The sequence below is a fragment of the Ischnura elegans genome, chromosome 3 (genome assembly GCF_921293095.1).
Source record: "Ischnura elegans chromosome 3, ioIscEleg1.1, whole genome shotgun sequence".
NCBI classification, from domain to species: Eukaryota; Metazoa; Arthropoda; class Insecta; order Odonata; family Coenagrionidae; genus Ischnura; species Ischnura elegans.
Window position 1 is genome coordinate 133,973,128 of NC_060248.1, and position 19,554 is coordinate 133,992,681.

Below are 19,554 nucleotides of genomic sequence, written 5' to 3' on the forward strand. Positions count from 1 at the left end.
CTCAACTAGTTTTTATTCATGACCTATTGCTATTTGACAGTTGAGCCAACACCTTGAAATTTTTACGGCGTAAAAAGGTGGTCATCGTCAGCATTTGCTGGTATTATAAATTTTACCCCTGTATTTTCTGTAATATGCTGATGTAGAATATTTTCTAGAAATTTATAATTTTCTTTGGATTATTTCCGGAACGTATGTTGATTTTCAGACCCATATTAATATAAGTCAAATTTTTTTGGTGTCTTCAAACTGGATTAAATGAGGTTTTACTGTACATCATATACGTGAGCTGGTAATGATATTATTACATTTCATAAAGGAAGTGTGTACTTAATATTTCAGGTGTTGCGTGAGTCTGCTCAGCATGAAGATGCTCCATTGATCAGGGAGAGGACTGAAGAGCTGAAGGAAGCGATGGACTCTGTGTGCAAGCTGAGCGGAGAGCGATTGTCAGCATTGGAGCAGGCACTGCCCCTTGCTGAGCACTTGCGTGACACTCACGGCACGCTCTCTTCGTGGATGGATGATGCAGAGAACCAGATTGCCTCGCTGACCACCCCTGCTTTGAGGCCTGACCTGATTGCGCAACAGCAAGATCGCAATGAAGTATGCTCTCGCTTGCCTACATCATTCTCAAGAATTTCATTGCTTACTGCAAACACATTTGCCTTTTCCAATTTGCCAATTCACCACAAAGTTATGTTTATATGGTCTGCTCTTTTTATAAATGCCAACACAAAGCTTAATGGGGAACTTGCATGAATTTTTTTTATTTCATAGGCGGACAGAAAATTATTTTCTGAATACAACAAAGAAAACCGCATGTAAATCTGAGTTTTCCTTCGCGAGATATTTAATGATAAATATTACGAATTTTAAAGCGCGGGAAAAACTCCCTCACCCCCCAAGCCACTGCCGACGAAGCCTCGATGACGTCAAAGGTGCCTAAACATCACGCGAAGCTATTGTTGTGATTGTTTGTAATAGTTGCCAGCAGTTGTGAGAGCTTCGTTTGTTAGACGTGTTGAATATTTTATATTTAAAGATAAATATCCGACGATAGAGGCTTGGAAGCCCTCGTATTTTGCATTATTTATAATATTAATATCTGAGTAAGGGCATAAAATATAAAACTGGAGCAGTTAAACCAAAAATTTGATAATACCTAAATAACATCGTTGTAGGAGTCTGAGCCACGGCCATTGGAAAGGGGATACGTTAATTGTAAGTTGATGTTATCGACGGCGTATCATTCATTTAAGTATGTAATTAGAACGATTTTGATGTTTACTAATGTCCGCTTAGCTTTTATATACAATAACTTCATCCGTTTATTCGTTGGTACCGGAGAATTCGTCGTTTAGGACTGTCTGTGCTTGTATTATGAGGTGAATTCCAGTCAATGCAACTTTTGCTCGCTGATTGGAGACATCTAGGAACATTTTTGTGCCAAAATAGTGTTATTTTCAACGTGACATCTCCCGTTAAGCTACTGCTAATAATCACAGTGCCAGTGGTTGTAATGCACAAAGTTTGACAAGGTTGAAAAATATCGGCCATGAGTTATCAGTGTTCCATCGTGATTGAATTGTAAAAAGTGCTACTACGCTATCGATAAATGTCTAACAGTAGTGTAAAAATTGTCAGTGGCGTGCTAATCTCCGTTGTTCACCGTAGATATGACATTTCACGATCACGCTATTGAAATAAAAACTGTGTGTGAAGTTTGTTATTCCATTATTTCAACGAATAGTAGTGAGAAATGTCACCTGTGTCACTTGTGTGGGATAATTTAAGGGTTTAAATCAGTGAATAAATAGTTGTATTCATCATAACGAGTTCTGTTATTGTAAGTTGTACGTGATGAATATAAGAATGTGATAGTGACATCCAGTTTTTGATAAGAGTATTTGCCTATTTCCCACTATATTATTATGGTATATGCTAGTATATTGTTTATGGATTTACGTATATTATTGAAATAGGTTGTAGCTTGTGTGTGTGTTGGCAGCGGAACCGATTCGCGATCTCACATGTGGATTGTGTGCAGACTGTTTTGCTGTGAATTCGTACCGTAGGGCGGATAGGACTACCTTCTCCGTTAATCCGGCGTTGCCAAATTCAACAGCACAGCTTACTCTAATGTCAACAGAACAGCTTACGATCGTTATCCTCCAGTATTACAAGTTTCTTTTACAACTCGATTTGCCGCCGACGTATAGCAATAATTTGTCTTAACAAATTCCATGAGGGTCGTGGCATCAATTTTTGGTGTCCTAAAAAAAGGCTGGTGTCCTAACACCCCATGCCACACGCCTTTTAGGCGGCTTGCGTGGTATTATGTAGACGTAGATGAATTTCAGGTGTACTATTCGAACGAGTGGCAACGTTATCATCCATTTTTCTGATAACCAAAACACACGAAGTGAAACGCTTGTACTTCATCATCCCGATGCCGCATTATTAATATCCCAAGTAATAATCTAGGCACAATAGCAATAGGAAAACTTTCCCAAGAATAACAGAACAAAATAAAGTGACGATGAGCGGCTAAATACTCCCTCAAAACAAATTTTACACCATGCGCTCAGCGTATTTCCCTACTCCCTCCGGTTGTTTAGGCACCTATGACGTCACGCCTGGCCTCGGCAACGCTCGGGTGTCTTCGCGCAGTGGTTGGCTCAGAGAAATTTTTCTCGATTTTAAATGCAATTTTTTTATTTCTTTTGACGTTGAATGGAGAAACTGAAGGTATTTTTGTGAGCTAATGTATCCATTTGACTTATTCAAAATAGTTTTTAGAGCAATCTACGACCCATGCAAGTTCCTCATTATGTAACGGCCTCCATTCCATCAGGATTAAACTTTGTGCTGGGGAAAAATGTGTACTTAATAAAACAAAAATCCTCACGAATAGCTTCCGCAAAAGACCTACTGGGCAAACCTATGTCACCTGAGACAAAGCACAAAAATAAGAGGGCCTCTTTAAGAGAAGGTAATCAGGTTGGGGGGTCCCTGACCTTGCCCAAAATTTCATGCTCTCTGGCTTCACTGCTGGGGCAGAGCATCTAAAAAGCAGTCTTAAGTAAAGTAGTAGCTACTTGATGTTCAAGTAAGTCTGTGATGATTTAATAGGTTTGAATGAATCCAATCGATAAATAATGAAAGTTTGTTTTTCTTTTCATTGACTCGCTTATTGAATCATTATGAGAGGCTAGCCTATTATTTCCCTTTATGTTTCACATTCAGCTAGTGGTTACATTAGATTAGATTAATGGCAAATGGGTGTGAATAGCTAATTGAAATCTGAATTTGTCTTCCCAGCTCTTCCTACAATCCATAAATGAGCACAAGCCTCTGGTGGATAAGTTGAACAAAACAGGCGAGGCTCTGATGGGATTGTGTGGAGACGAAGAAGCCATGCGTGTGCAAGAGCTCCTGGATGCTGACAACAAGAGGTATGCGGCGCTCCGAAGCGAGATTCGTGCCCGTCAGCAGGAGCTGGAGCGAGCCCTCCAGGAGAGCAGTCAGTTCAGCGACAAGTTAGAAGGGATGTTGAGAGCCCTGGGCAGCGCTGCTGAGCAGGCAAGTGTCTCTTCTTTCATGTGTTCCCCTCTCAAGTCAAAGAAATAAAATCTAAATCAAGTTGCCATTGGAAATTTGGGATTAGTTGATGTTGTGCTTATTTTCACTAATTGCATTACATTACTATTACGGGGGGTTATAAGGGGACCATAGCCTTTGGGTCAAAACACACACTGGATAAAATCGAAATTTTTGGGGGTTGCTACTTTGTACGAAAGCATTTGGTTATATTTTTCAATATATTTACCAACTTCAACAAATTGAAATGCATATTAGCTCTAAACGTAAGGTCTATTTTGCACGCTTTTGGCATACTACAATCCATTCTCAGATGAAGAGAAGGGCCATAGCCCCTCCTTAGGTATCCAATTTACACTAGGAAGAATGGAAATATTGTTCAGACCCCCCTTAACCATATCCTGTATCAGCTGCAGCTGGTGGTTGCTTAGTGAATTTCCTTTCCCCTCCCTGTGTGTGTAGGTGTCGGGAGCAGAGCCTGTGTCTGCTCACCCTCCAAGGATCCGAGACCAAATGGATGAAAATGCTGCTTTGGCCGAGGATTTGGTGGAGCGTGAGTCGGCTTACGAGGCTGTGAAACGAGCTGCGGACGATGTGATCAGCAAGGCTGGAGGGCGGGCAGACCCTGCCATCAATGGTGACTCACTTGCATTCTATACTTCTCCTGTAGCACTGTACTGATATATTTGGTCACTATCTTCTCTAATCTTGGTATTCCTTCAGAGAGCCAACTATAATTGATGTTGAAATTTAAGTTATGGTTGGTATTGCATGTTGGGAAAAAAATTTTCATGCAATCCGTTTATGTTGGGTGATATTTTTGTCATCAAGGAGGACACCTGTCTGTAAGAAGTATACATTTAACCACCTTTCCCTTATGGCATGAACCACATGCAATGTTCATTGCCTCCTCCAAGCACTTTAATATTTTACAATCCCATCCAAAGTAAGATTTTTTGGCTTGAAAAAAAGCTTCGTTCTTTCTTTTCTCAACTATTCATTGATGACATTTTATTTGTTATGTCTTAAAATATTCTTTACAATAATTAATTAAGAAAGTTTAAGGTAATTTAAATTGCCTAAAAAGGTTATGCATACATATGTTCTTATTTGGATGCTTATTTTTTTCTGATTCGGGCTCTTTATGAGTTTTTCATTTCTTTTGAATTGTTGTTGTTGATTCTCCTGCTCTCATGAATATTCTTGCACTTCAACTCTAAATAATCATATGGAGACTACTTTTAGGCTGACGAATAATAAATTAAAGGAGAGGATGAGTTTTCATTGGATTCTTCACTGAAGTGTTGCTAATTGTATAATGTTCTTTTTCTCTGAGTAGATATTAAGCGCAAACTGGAAAAGCTGAATAAGTTGTGGAATGAAGTCCAAAGAGCTACAAATGATCGCAGTCGCTCATTGCAAGATACATTAGCTGTAGCTAATCGCTTCTGGGATGAACTTCATGGAGTTATGAGGACCCTGCGTGACCTTCAAGATTCATTGTCTTCGCAAGAACCTCCTGCTGTTGAGCCCAAAGCTATACAGCAGCAGAAAGAGGCCTTACAAGAAATCAAGCAAGAAATTGATCAGGTAAGTTTATGGGAATAATCTAATCCCTTCCTAATACAACTCAGTTGAGATATTTTCATATTCGAGAAGTTTGAGATATTTTATTCCCATTGTCAACTCTTTAGAGTGGAAATATTTTTGTGCTTGAAGGAAAGATAATTTCAGTAAAAATTTTGGCATTATTATTTCTCGTTTTAGTTACTTCATTCATATTTTAATAAACCAATTTCAATTATTATTCTGTATTGTTAATGTTTTTTGTCAAGTTTTGACATTCATCATGAATATATCTTGCCGAGGCAATGAATTCAAAATTGTTGCATATATGTGGTCATACAAACTTCTAAGCATCAATTTCACTGTAATTTTGAAATTTCATTTCTGTTAATTGTTCTGCTTGATGTTTCTCCAATGTTGATTTCTTTGCTCTTCAAATCCTTCAAATTAGACCAAACCTGAAGTGGAGCAGGTTCGTCAAACTGGGCACAGCTTGATGAGCCTGTGTGGTGAGCCAGACAAGCCAGAGGTGAAGAAACACATTGAAGATCTCGACTCTGCGTGGGACAATATAACGGCTCTTTATGCCAAGCGAGAAGAGAATCTGATTGATGCGATGGAGAAAGCCATGGAGTTCCATGAAACTCTTAAGGTAGGCGTCTTTTATGTTAATGGTGGTGGATTCACAATTTTGATGTGATTACTGTGGAGGCTTGCGTTAATGAGTGCTCTAAATCCCTAGAAAATCACTCTCTATATCGGGTGCTCCTCAATTCCTGTATTCACTTTTAGTTGCAGCTTTTCTTTCGTATTGGTTCTATTTCACAGAGGAATAAGATCTGCATTTCCCTTTATTTGGGCTTCAATGTTATGGATCGATTAAAGACTCTGCGCCCTCAAGCTGAGAAGTCATTCAGTGGAGTTAAGCGTAGTGATGTAATCGGCATAGTTATGTGTATTGTATCCGTGATACTTCGATGTTTATTGGCTGATGAAATGAACCTCGTGCACTCCTTTTTGTAGATATTCTTTCCTCTGTCACTGGTAACATGAGTGACCGCAATAACTCTCTATTAATATTTATGTACCGCTCTAAAGGGATGTGCTTCACAATACATAGTACAGCCTGAGAGAGACTTCTCAGCCTCGATATCTCCATATTTTTACTGGTAGTAGCTTTTTGAAGGTACACTGTCAGTCACTAGTTATAATGCGATTCTTGCCAAATACTTAATTCACTTGCAATCCACTGTTGTTAATATTCACTCTGTGGTTCATTGTCCTAGTGAGAGATATCTGTCGTAATACATAGCTTATACCTTGGAGGGTACGTATCGGCCTCACTATATCCAATTTATTTTACATGTTAAACATAGGCTGTATGGGGGTACAAATACCATCACTCACTATAATGTGATTCTTGCAATGTGCTGTACTTGCTATACTGGGCTTACACTGTGTCTTTGGAAAATATTCACTATATTCAGTGCTCCAAATGTAATTTCCTCTCTTTATTTTGTCATCAGCTTATATTTAATGTTGTGTCCTTTTCAGAACCTTTTGGAGTTCCTCAACAGTGCTGAGGATCGGTTTTCACGCATGGGTGCCTTGGGCAGTGACATTGAGGCTGTGAAGAAGCAAATTGGACAGCTCAAGGACTTCAAAAACGAAGTGGATCCACACATGGTCAAAGTGGAAGCCCTCAACAGGTCAGCCTTTCATTTTTCACCTGTCGGTGGTGGTCATTCACTGGGTTAAATTTCTTGAAGAATGTAGCAAGATTTATCTGGTAGCCATTGGTATTAGGGTGGTAAATTTCTAAAATATGTATGTTTAAATTTTGTGAAACGAAATGTTGATGGGTGAAAAATTCAATGCACCAATAATCCTGGAAATGTTCCAGAATAGTTGTTCTCATTTTTATACGGTTGGGATGTTTTTAGGCAGGGGATTTCTCTAATTTATTAATTCTTGGAAAATTAGTGAAATGAGAGCTCTGATTTTTCCTTCTAAAAATTTGATCTGTACTACTGAGGCTGACCATTGATACATATAAATACTTTTCACCGGAATTTTCAGAATGAGAAAGATTATCTTGGGAGTTCTTAAATGCTGTTAAATATGATATGGTCTCTATTTCACATTGGTAGTGATTTTATTGTTGGTAATGGAATAGCTGTGATAATAGTGATTGTTTAACAATTGAGGATTTTTTTGTTGGTGCAGTATTGATGTTGGTGGGTTTATTTCAAATTAATTGAGAACAATTTCTACTATTAATCAGTAAGGATTTTAGTTGAGGAATACTGGAAGATTTGATTTGTGATAAGGTAATGAAAAATTGAAGGTAGATAGTTTTGTAGATCCAGCCATTTTGAAATTAAATTTAAACTCTCTTCTTCCATTGCATTCCAAATTAATAATCATGTGTTCTTAGGTTCCATTGAATTTTTGTAGTATCATGTGTAATATGCCCCTTTGCAGTACAATAAAATATGTTTGAAGTACCTTCATATGCACGTATTGGGCAACCTGTTGATTGCATTGAATTGAAGTGAGTCCCTATTTCAGTATATATATAACTATTTACGAAAGACTCGAGATGTATGTGTAAGTTTTAAATATTTCTAATTTTTACCCATGGTAGTTTATAAACCCTTTTGTGTCAAGTTAAGATTTATTTTACATGTAGTCTCTTAATCCTGTAGGATATGTGGCATTTTGCATTTTTATATTTTACAAATACATGTGTATTTGTGGTCCATGTGCACATACATTTTTCTGAAAACTGAAGAAGAATCATCTATTCTAATTGAATTCGAGAATTTTTTTTGAGGCAATAAACCAAATCAGTTGCAATTTGTTATGGTTTCATTTTAAAGGATTAATTGATAATTCTCCTTTTAAAAGTAAAAAAAGTTTACTCTTTTCATCCTTATGTCATTCTTCAATGAGGTTTTAATTCCACGAGAGGTGTGCAGTAACACCTGAATTAATATTTTCATATTGTGTCGGGAATGAAAACTTAACGAATTCATGACTAGTTTTGAATCATTTTTGAATTTGAGTTTTGCATTAATTGTCTTTGTCTTTCAGAGGTGCAATTAATATAATTTTCAGCCCCAAACTTTATACCCTCTGATATCAGTCAATCTCTGGAAGTATCTTACATCATGAGAAATCTCATTTTGGCTGAATTTTTGGCATAGTTATATCTGTTTTTAATTCCTTTGGTGATTTCCTACAGTCAAAACTTGGTAATTTAATGTGTGACTTGTCTCTCTTCCCCTTTTGCTGGCACATGCATTGAATTATTGAACGGTGATGATGAGGACAGGAGTTTAAGAAGGCAAGTCGTGTAGTGAATCAATAGAAAAACTCAATGTTGGCATTGCAGCAAATAAAGCGGAGCATAATGAATATGTTCCCATGCATGGCTTCTAGTATTCCAGTAGCATGTGCTGTGTGTGTGTGTGTGAGGCTGATTAAGGCCTGCTGTAATGGTGCGTATCATTCCACATGTATGCAATTTGAAGTTTGATTAGAAGAAAATCTGTCATTGCCTGAAGGTGAACCGTTCCCCTTGCAAAAATGGGTTTGACACATAAAAATTCTGGTGTGTGACTAATATGGCTTTACAAAATTACCTCGGTCACATAGTGGACTGTTGGTGCTGTTTTTGTTATTTATTTGCAAGCTCCCATTGGTCCTTGCCTCTGTCTTTGTTCATTTTCCAAATGTGCCCTATCATCAATCAGTAAACCGAACCTATTTGATTTAGTGCCAATTTAATTGTACAGGAACTGAAGCTGGCTTGTGTTAGGTGTAGACAGCATTGCATGTGATTTTCAAAGCTGGAGAAGGCGCTGAAATGATCTTGCAAAGGCAAAGAATATCTTTGTGGCTGTAATAGCTGTTGGCCTTTTTGGTAGAATGGCCAGGAGCTGAAATGGAGTGGCTTTATTTACCCCTTCTTAATTTCTGATTTGACTTCACTTGAGCCAGGCTAATATTGATCATATATGTACTTCTTAGTGGATGAAATGAGCAAATTCAGCTTGGTGTTATTTCAGATTTGTAATTACTGACTCAGGTGTCAATTGCTCTGCAGTCATTATAGAGGTCTTGATCATGTCATCAAGGGCTTTTATAATAAGGGTTGAGCAATTGACCGTGGCAGTACCCACCCTCTGGCCCACCCAAATAAGACTGACAAATTTCAGAATCAAAGTCCAAAGCTAGACTTTATTTTATAAAATCAAAATAAATAGTATACTACCATAGGCATATGAAAAACCACTCTGCTAAATTGTTAATTTGCTAAACAATATGTATTACCCATATTAACTCCATAAAATAAAACAAATGCAATCGAAGGGCATTTTATGATGACAAAGGCCCACTCATTTTATAATCTGGCCCACCCATGTGATGTATGCTAGAGCCAATGCTGGCAGTTGAAGCATCAGTTGATCATCGCTGATCTATGAAAAAGCTCGTTATTTATATTGTGTGGATATACATGTGACTATGTGAAACTCCGTTTCACGTATACACTTGTGACATGGAGTGTCACATAGTTACTGTCCAGTCTTTCCTTCTTTCTTGGGAGAGCCATTGTGTAATGTTTGCTCTATAATTTGGTTAATAACTGTAGACTGAATTTTGAATTGCCCTTTAGCTTACGATAACTATTTTGCACCTGAAGGCAAGCTCAAGAGCTGACGGAGAGAACATCGGCCGACCAAGCAACTGCCATCAAGGAGCCTCTGTCCACGGTGAATCGTCGCTGGGATGACTTGCTCAAGCGCATGGTTGAGAGGCAGCGGCAGTTGGAGAATGCCCTGCTTCGTCTCGGCCAGTTCCAGCACGCTCTCCAAGAGCTGCTTGTGTGGATATCACGGACAGACGGCACTCTAGATTCGTTGAAGCCAGTCGCTGGAGATCCTCAGGTGTTGGAAGTGGAGTTGGCCAAGCTGAAGGTAAAAGTCACCATTTCTCTCTCTTGTGATTAACTTTAGATGCTGGCTCTCACTTTAATAATAATAATAATTTATTCCCCGCAGACCATACAAATGTAGGTATCAGATTCGTCAGTATATAAAGTACAACATAATTATTTAAATACGAAGTACAAAAGCATCACAGTATACATGGGTCATAAAGAAAATGATTCAATTTAACATTGTTTGTGATCATCACTTAAGAATTCATTTACAGTATAATAACATTTCATTATCAGATACTCTTTTAAGAGTTTTTTAAATACTTTTGTTGATTTTGTGCACTTCACACTGTCAGGTAGTAAGTTATAGATTTTAGTACCCATAACCATAGGATTATTTGAAGATATCTTCTTTTTGTGAAAAGTTACATGAATATTGTATGCATTTCTTGTGCCATAGGGGTGAATTTCTTCGTTAGTATTAAATTTATGAATATTTTCTTTCACCAAAATTGCTACACAATATATATACATAGATGCAATAGTTAACAGTCTTAGTTCTCTCATTAGTGGTTTACGAAGTCCTTTGTGAAACACCCATTATACATCTAATAACTTTTTTTTAACTAAAAAAATTTTTTGGAGGAGGCTAGAGGAGGATCCCCAATGGACTATTCCATAAGAAGCTCTAGTGTAAAAATTTGAAAAATAAACAGTTTTCAAAACATCTTGAGACAGTGTTATAAAGAAACCTAATTTGATAGAGAACAGAATTTAGAGTAGAGCACAACTCTGAAACATGTATTCTCCAGCTTCCATTATTTTGCACATACAAGCCTAGAAATTTCACTTCCCTGGCAAGTGAGATAATGTTATCTTTAAGAGTTAATTCTGGCATATTATTTATACCGATGTGGTTGAACAGCAGAACTCGTGTTTTACTGGCATTAAGTTTTAGTTTATTGTTTTGACACCATTTGCAAATCTCTCTAGCAGCTGCTGAGTCTCTTTAAATAGCCCCTCCAGCGACTACAAAGCTATTGTCATCTGCAAATAACACTGTTTTCACATTACATGAATTTGTTATTTTGGGCAAATCATTTACATAGAGTAAGAAGAGGATGGGCCCTAGAATAGATCCCTGAGGAACACCTGCAGTAATTTCATAAGGATCAGACAAGCATTTCCCAGTTTTTGTAGTTATTTCAACTTTTTGTACTCTATCAGACAAGTATGAGGATAGCCATTTCAATGCTACTCCTCTGATACCTAATTTTTGACACTTACTTAAGAGTATTGCATGGTCTACCATATCAAATGCCTTGGAAAAGTCTAGGAATAAAGTCAACACATTTTAATTATTGTCCAGAGAGCTAGACACAAAGTTCATGGTGTTGAGGAGTGCTTTCTCTGTTGATCTGTCTTTTCTATATCCCCATTGACAGTCAGATAATATATTAAATTTATCCAAGAAGGCTATTAGTCTATTGTAATAAATAAGCTCAAATAATTTGGAAAATACAGACAACAACGATATGGGTCTGTAGTTAGTTACATCATCACTTGTGCCTTTTTTTGTGAATAGGTATTACTTTACTTTGTTTCAACTCACTAGGGAAAACTCCAGTATCAAGAGACTTGTTAATTAAAAGTACTAATGGCTGAATGATTAAGTCTTTGCTCTGTGGGACCAAATTTGGCTGAATAATAATAATAATAAATTTATTTCACCATTGGCAAATTATACATCTGCAAGGCTAAAGTCAATATGAGATACCAACATACATACATGATTGAATATGAGATACCAACATACATACATCATTGAAAATTTTCCAGGTTCTTGGAAATTCTCAAGATAATCATTTCACTATATGTACAAAACATTAGAAACAGAGCTGAGAGGGTTATAAACATACTAACAGGAAGTATGGAAAATTATTGGCATTCAAGTTGCCATCTAGAAAATTTCCTTTATAATGCATCCTCCAGGTATTCATTAATACTGTAATAGCATTTTTCAGCTAGGAGGATTTTTAGTCTCTTTTTGAATTCGGAAGGTGATTTGCAATTTTTTATTTCATCGGGAACTTTATTGTATAGGATCGAGGCAGAGTGGTAGGGACCTTTTAGGCAGAGAGAGCTGGAATATTGGTTTGAATGGATGTTATTTCTAGAACGGGTGAGGTGATCATGGTAGGTAGAGTTTTGAAGAAAATGGGAAGGGTTTGATTTGACAAAACAGGCACATGTAAGGATATATGTTATCAGTGTTATCAATTCCTGGAGATTGTTTTTTATTTAACTTTTGGAGGCAGGAAAATACTTCTTTTTCATTAGTGGGGGATAGATATAAGGAATTAGTGGGGTAAGAGTCATTAGCATTTCCATCATTGATGTCAGTTGTACCATAGTTACTTGGGCTAATTTTTGGGAGCTCAAGCATAAATTCATTAATTTTATTTGAAATTGTTTTTGGGTCAGTTATGGAAATGCCTTGCTTATCAAAAAATATTGGTATGCATCTCTTTTGAGTTTTTCCAAGCATATCATTAATTATTTTCCAGGATTCCTTTGTTTTATTCATAGCTGAGGATAACCTTGAGTCGTTAAAAGATTTTTTTGCTTGTTTGATAGCTGAAGCATAACTTTTCTTAGTTTTTACAAAATCAGAATAAATTTCAGGGGACTTGTCCAATTTTACATTAATTGCTTTCATTTTTATTATTCTTGAAAGTTCTATAATTTGAGGGGTTAACCAAGGTTTTTTTTATTACTTTGTTACTGCATTTGGTCACTCCGGTTGTTGGTATAGCATATTCAGTTATTTGGCAATATTGTGAATAGAAATTACTGAAATCTGTATCTAGAGAATCTCCGCCATTATTCAAAATGTCCTCCCATTTTACCAATGAAAGTAGATTTTTAAATTGGTTAATATTATTTTTAGTGAAAAATTTCCTGTAGTAGTAGTTTGTATCAGAATTATTTTCTGAATCTAACATTAACTTTGTTTCTATGTAGCATGCAATGATCTGATAGACCCTTATCAATTACTGCAGATTTACATTTTGATACATCATAGTTTGTAATAATATTGTCAATTTGAGAACTTGAATTACTGGTAATACGAGTTGGACTATTAATTAAACAATGCAAACCATACGAATGTAGAGTATTCATGAGATCTGCAGCCTGATGCAGATCGGATAAATCACAATTAAAATCACCAGTCACAACCAATGTTCTGTCACGCTTGTAAAATGAATGGAGTAGTTCATCCAATTTTTCTATAAATTGATTTAAATCACTAGTTGGTGTGTTTCACTTTATTGTTACATGAATGCAATGTTAGGCGTGTGTCCTTAGTGGGTGCCTTGCACTATCTCCAGAGGGAATTAAAGTGGCCTTGTAAACCTAAATAGTGTAGAATAAATTCTTAACTTTGATGAGTCCAAGGTAAGCTATGGGCAAAAGCTGTAAATGTGTCTTCTAAGTCATAGATAGTTAACTCTCAGGGTGTCAATTGCTACACTGCACAAGATGTCAAATTCAGAGATAAAATGTTACATCAATCCATTACTAGCTTAAGAATTATTACCAGAATTGGCTTTACAGGAAGATACCTCACCTTCAAGAAATGATTGTTCCAATAGATATTTCCTGCACAAAGAGATTAAACTGAATGAGTCATTCTGAGAATAAGATGAAAAGTGTAACCCATCAAGTCTCCTTCAAAGCTTCTCTAACGCCCATCTTTATGTCCTTTGAATGTTTGGCCTCTCTCAGACCGTGGACATTTTGCCAATTTGATTTGGCAGAGGACACTGCAGGTTTGCCAATCTATTGAGACCCCCTTATTCTCCACCTTGCTTAATGCCTTTGTGAAAAATCCATTGTTTGAGTGGAAATTCTATAATTCTAGGATCCAGGGTGTACGGCCAACCTTTGTGGCCATTTGTAGAGCAGTGGGCGATTTAGATCCTCTTTTGCACTCATCAAACTGAGTTACAACATTTTTTTCATGCTATTAGGGCTGTGACCTAGGTTTGTATTTTTGAGGCGCTGAAAAATTTGACATATTCTTTATTTTACAATATGTTCACACATCCCTTTGAGCAGGACCATGACTTTTCTTTTTAACTACGAAAACTTGTAATAACATTGTTGGTATAAATGAGAGTCTGCTGTATCTATTGCACCAGTTGGAAACCCAAGAAGTCTTCCTGCACACTATAATATTCATGGGAGTTATTAATGGTCTCTTTCTCTATTTGGTGTAGGTGCTGGTGAATGATATCCAGGCTCACCAGACGAGTGTGGACACGCTGAATGACGCAGGCAGGCAAATAGTGGAGTCTGAGAAGGGCTCGGCAGATGCGTCGGCCACGCAAGAGCGGCTGAATCAGTTGAACACGCAGTGGCGTGCCTTGCTGGGCAAAGCGGCTGACCGCCAGAGGGAGCTGGAGGAAGCCCTGAGGGAAGCGCAAGCGTTCAGCGCAGACCTCCAGGACATGCTTTTGTGGTTGGCTGACGTGGACGGAGTGATTGCTGGATCGAAGCCCGTTGGTGGTCTGCCTGAGACAGCCACTGAGCAGTTGGAGAGGTTCATGGTGGGTTTCATTGCAACATGTTGCGACTCATTGCAGAATATATGTAACATGCAATAGAAACATTGTTTGCGGCATTCCCGTCGTCATCATACTGTTGCAATCCTAGGATTTGTATTTAATGTGTAGCTCTCTCCCCATGTGTCCATTTCATCTCTTCCACCAATCCTTTTACCTCCCTTAGGCTCTTCTCCCCCCCCCCTATTCTTCTTGATCTGTGCGTTTGGCACTTGTCCCTTGATCATCCCCTTTGGAATTTTCCATCCATTATGTTTCCCACGTAGCTGCTGTGACTTAAAACGTGGCCAATCCATTGTGTTCTTTTGAGGCAAACAGTGATCCGTTGTGTCCTTCCTTCTCCTATTCTTCTTTTTACCTTTTCATTTCTCTCCCTATCCCTCTGTTTTATCTTCATCATCCACCAGACCAGGACCAGCCTCTATTCTTTTCTGATCACTTTTTCAAATGGTCGAAGATTCTTAACCATAGTGAGTCACTGCCCACAAAAATGTTTTCACGCATTTTTATCCTGCCTTATGCTTCTCAAGCCTAATAGGAGCCTTTGTGTCTTGAATGACATCTTGGCTTGTGCTGTACGACACATGATGGCTGTTGTGATTCTTCCATTCCTGGTAATAGTGCTCTCTGGATAAGTAAATGACTCACTCCACTTTCTCAAATCTCTCTCCTTTTAGGTGAAATTCGGCCACTTTTTTCACTCTTCTGCATACAGCATCTTGGTTTTCTGTCTATTTATTTTTGTATTTTATTCCTGAAATGGTATTCCCATCCATTGAATTGTAGAACTTGTGTACAGGGTGAATGACATCACGTGAAAGAAATTAACATGAGAAAAGGGCTCATCACGTGGTGATTGCTGGGAAAAATCAGAGTAAAGATTGCTCTCAAATTCTACAAACGATGTTTAAAAAATGAAATGTATCACTCACAATTGTCCTAAATCATGGAAATCCTTTGTTCACTGCAGCTCCCACAAGATTAATTAACATAATAGTTTTATAAGTTACAAAGCTACGGCTTTGTTTCTAAGCTGAAACATTCTCAGCTAAAAGTTTTCCTCCCTGAGAAATCTACCAAGATGCGTGAATTTTAAATTCTTCAATCCTCAAATCTTTTTCTATATTCAAAGGATTCAAATATGAAAATTTATAGTCATTGCCGGTTGTTGGCAGTGTTGCTCTGCCAATGTTTTTTTATTTGCTAATTTCTGTGGCTCTAATCTTTCACTCTCACTTACAGGAGGTGTACAACGAATTGGAGAACAATCGACCCAAAGTGGAAACACTTCAACAGCAGGGCAACGAGTACCTCAAAAAATCTGCTTCTGGTGCTGCAACCAACCTGCAACACAGTTTAAGGACGTTAAAACAGCGTTGGGAGAGTGTTATGTCGCGTGCGAATGACAAGAAGATCAAACTCGAGATTGCTTTGAGGGAGGCAAACGAGTTCCATTCGGCCCTCAAAGCGTTTGTCGACTGGCTGACCGAAGCGGAGAAGACACTGAGCAACTTGAAGCCTGTGTCGCGGGTGCTGGAGCAGATCCTCTCACAGATCGAAGAACACAAGGCTTTCCAGAAAGACGTAGGGGTGCACAGGGAGGCGATGCTCAACCTGGACAAGAAGGGTACGCACCTCAAGTACTTCAGTCAGAAGGCAGATGTGATCCTCATCAAGAATCTGCTGGTGAGCGTGCAGCACAGGTGGGAGCGCGTTGTGTCCAAATCGGCTGAACGGACGCGTGCGCTGGACCACGGCTACAAGGAGGCTAAGGAGTACCACGATGCGTGGTCCTCGCTCATGAATTGGTTGGTGGAGGCCGAGAAGGGTCTTGATGATGCCGACGCCGCTGGTTTAGGCTCGGCCGCACCAGGGGGCACTGCTGGCAGTGACCCTGACAGGATCAAGGCCCTGCTCTCCAAGCACCGTGAGTTCCAGAAGGCACTGGCAGCCAAGCAGCCCACTTATGACGCAGCCATGCGGTCGGGGAAATCTCTGCGAGAGAGGGCGCCCAAGACGGATGAGGCGCCTCTCAAGCAGATGGCGCTTGAGCTCAAAGAGAAGTGGAACAGCGTGTGTGCCAAGTCGGTGGACAGGTGAGTGCGAGACAGTTTTCAGTTTTTATTAAGGGTTCATCCTTTGATGCGTTTTGCTCCATTGTAGTGGCTGTGTTCAATTTAGAGATGTGTGAATAGTATCTGCGAATACTCGATTACCTCAAATGCTAGAAAGTATTCAATATTCAATATCTCGAATAATTATGCTTAAAGTATGATATCGAATACCTGTAATACTTGAATTTTGCGCCATACACTGTCACTTGCACGTCGTTCATAGTTGACTAGGAAACCACGTAGAGGACTAGTCGTTTAGTACATGCAGCCCTGTTTTAGGCAAGTTGATCAATTATATCAAATTGGAGAATAAGAGTGGTAAATAGGTATCGTTCAACATGGGGGACTGATAATGATCGGGGGAAACTCTAAAAACACTCGATTTCCCCCTTTGAACCACTCAAAAAAATTGAAAAAGGCGGGAAAAATAATCTACTTATGTGAGGGTGGCCTTCTGTCATGCATTTAGCTATTGCTTCCAAACCATTCCACTCATCGGAAAGATTGTCACAGATTTGAAGACTACAAGGATGAGGGCTTCCCCTGACAACGTCAGTTTTGTTATTCTATGCCGAACAATGGTTCCGCAATGATGCGTCAAAGTTGAAAAAGGATTGAAATTTTCGTTAAAATAATAGTAAAAAATAACGGTGGGTCTCGGTGACTTCAACGATCGCATGCGCGGGCTGAGTGCTGGGTGCATACTATCAATACACCAATATTCAAAAAAATTATTTTCACCACCTCTCAATTTATTTATTTATTTATTTATTTATTTATTTATTTATTTATTTCATACACCACCGAAAACAGCACTGTTCGGCCTTTACATCGGGGCTGATAACATTTAACAATCACAAACATCCATGCCCTGGATAAGGGTAATTTACCCAGGCGGGACTCGAACCCGCGACCTTCGGTTTGGCAGGCGAGGACTTTACCCCGCCGCCACCGAGGCCGGCAATATGAGCTCATCCAGGATGAACCCACAATATGGAACTTGCCTTTGAAAATGATTAGGTGTCTTCTGAAACAGAAGCAAGAAAAAACATTAGCTGCGTCTAACCTGAGTTTTAATGTAGACATAGCTCCACCACAGTGCGATGCTATCAAGCAATCAATTAATGCTTTGGATGTTTTTGAAGGAGCAACATTTCTTGCCAGTGGAAGTGCAGTCACAGTTTCTTAAGTTATCTCCCTTGTGAATAGCATTATTAACTTCCTTGAAACTAAGAAGTTTTCGCATAGTCATCTACAAGGTTTCATCATTGATTTGCTGTTTTCCATTAAAAGTCATTATGAATTTCTGGAAAAAGAACAATTATTCACTTATGCCACAGTTCTTGATCCACAATTCAAAATCAGTGTGTTTCAAGATTCAAATAAAGTTGAGATGATAAAAAATTAATTGGCGTTTGAGATGACAAGTCTGTCAACACAAGTTAAAGGATTCTTTTTTCTGCATACCATGTGATTTCCCCTACCAAACCTGTGAAATTTTCCATTGAAGTTATTAGGTATATGAGTTGGATAATGTGAAAGATTTTTGACTGCTTGCTATTTATTTTTCTTTAAGAGAAGGATTTCCAAGGATAGAACTCTGTCACTTTCAAATGCATGATAAATTCTCAAGTTGGATCTGGGATTCAATTATTTATTTGATTGGATATAAAATCCTTAGATATTAAATTTGGTCAAGTACATAAGTTTTACCCACCACTAATGCTTACTCATCTGTATTCACAAGTATCCTGTTTAACGTCACTCTGCACAATCAACGTGGTGTAAAATACAATGGTTTGCATTCATGTGAATCTCTTTTCAATTCCATATTTGTGGGAAGCTATGGTAATCATTAATACATATCATCATATCGTCGAGGTGTGAAATAAGATTTTTCTCTCTGCTTAAACAATTACAGGCAGCGTAAGCTGGAAGAGGCCCTCCTCTTTTCTGGCCAGTTCAAAGATGCTGTCCAAGCTCTCATGGATTGGATGAGGAAAGTAGAGGGTGGCCTTGTTGCGGATGGTCCTGTTCACGGAGATTTGGACACAGTGATGGCTCTCGTGGAGCATCACAAGGTGAGCTTTGAAGGTCTTCTATTTTATTATTACAGTAGAATCCTGATTTAAGGTTTTTCAGGGGGGACAAAATTTAAAACACTAAATGCGGACAAACACTAAATGAGGACCTGCCATTTTTTCAGGTTTTAGGGTCTGTAATGATTGGAATGGCTTTTTATTAATAAAAAATATTATTTCAAGTACCTAAAAGGTGCTGAATGCAGCAAAAAATTCTTTAATGAAATTTTCTCTGCCCTATGAAGGTCGGATAATACTTTTCAGGAATCGGCTAAAAAAATGGGTAGTAAAAATAAGTAATGAGAGGATGACAATTGTTTTAATGAAATATTTTAAGAAAATTCTAATAAACATCAACTTATAAGCATTCCCACACGGATTATTATTGTGCGCATTAGTGATTCCATTTTTATGCATATTTCAGCGATCTCGATGAAATTTAGAATTTTTTCTGTAAAAGTGACCTGTAGGTGACTATAGCATTTCTAATATAATAAGAAAAGGTGTAAGTAGGTACTCGAAAAATCATGAGGAATGAGTGAAATAAAGGGGCAGCAGAAGATCGCTAATCCCGAATTCTCAACTACCTGAGGTTTTCTATATCTATGCCCCCAATT

The 19,554-nt window shown here is 38.2% G+C and overlaps 1 protein-coding gene across 7 annotated transcripts in view; it reads left to right on the forward strand.

Annotated features, from left to right (window-relative positions):
- The window catches only part of LOC124156605 (dystonin), a 614,708-nt gene that overhangs the window by 549,686 nt on the left and 45,468 nt on the right, over positions 1 to 19,554 (forward strand). For all 7 annotated transcript variants that reach the window (XM_046531247.1, XM_046531246.1, XM_046531244.1 and 4 more), the window contains 11 exons: positions 343 to 606; positions 3,325 to 3,585; positions 4,066 to 4,240; positions 4,943 to 5,193; positions 5,621 to 5,821; positions 6,724 to 6,878; positions 8,507 to 8,518; positions 9,878 to 10,151; positions 14,398 to 14,727; positions 15,985 to 16,838; positions 18,778 to 18,937. In XM_046531247.1, coding sequence (XP_046387203.1) covers positions 343 to 606; positions 3,325 to 3,585; positions 4,066 to 4,240; positions 4,943 to 5,193; positions 5,621 to 5,821; positions 6,724 to 6,878; positions 8,507 to 8,518; positions 9,878 to 10,151; positions 14,398 to 14,727; positions 15,985 to 16,838; positions 18,778 to 18,937 — 2,937 coding nt within the window. The remainder of the gene's footprint in view (positions 1 to 342; positions 607 to 3,324; positions 3,586 to 4,065; positions 4,241 to 4,942; positions 5,194 to 5,620; positions 5,822 to 6,723; positions 6,879 to 8,506; positions 8,519 to 9,877; positions 10,152 to 14,397; positions 14,728 to 15,984; positions 16,839 to 18,777; positions 18,938 to 19,554) is intronic.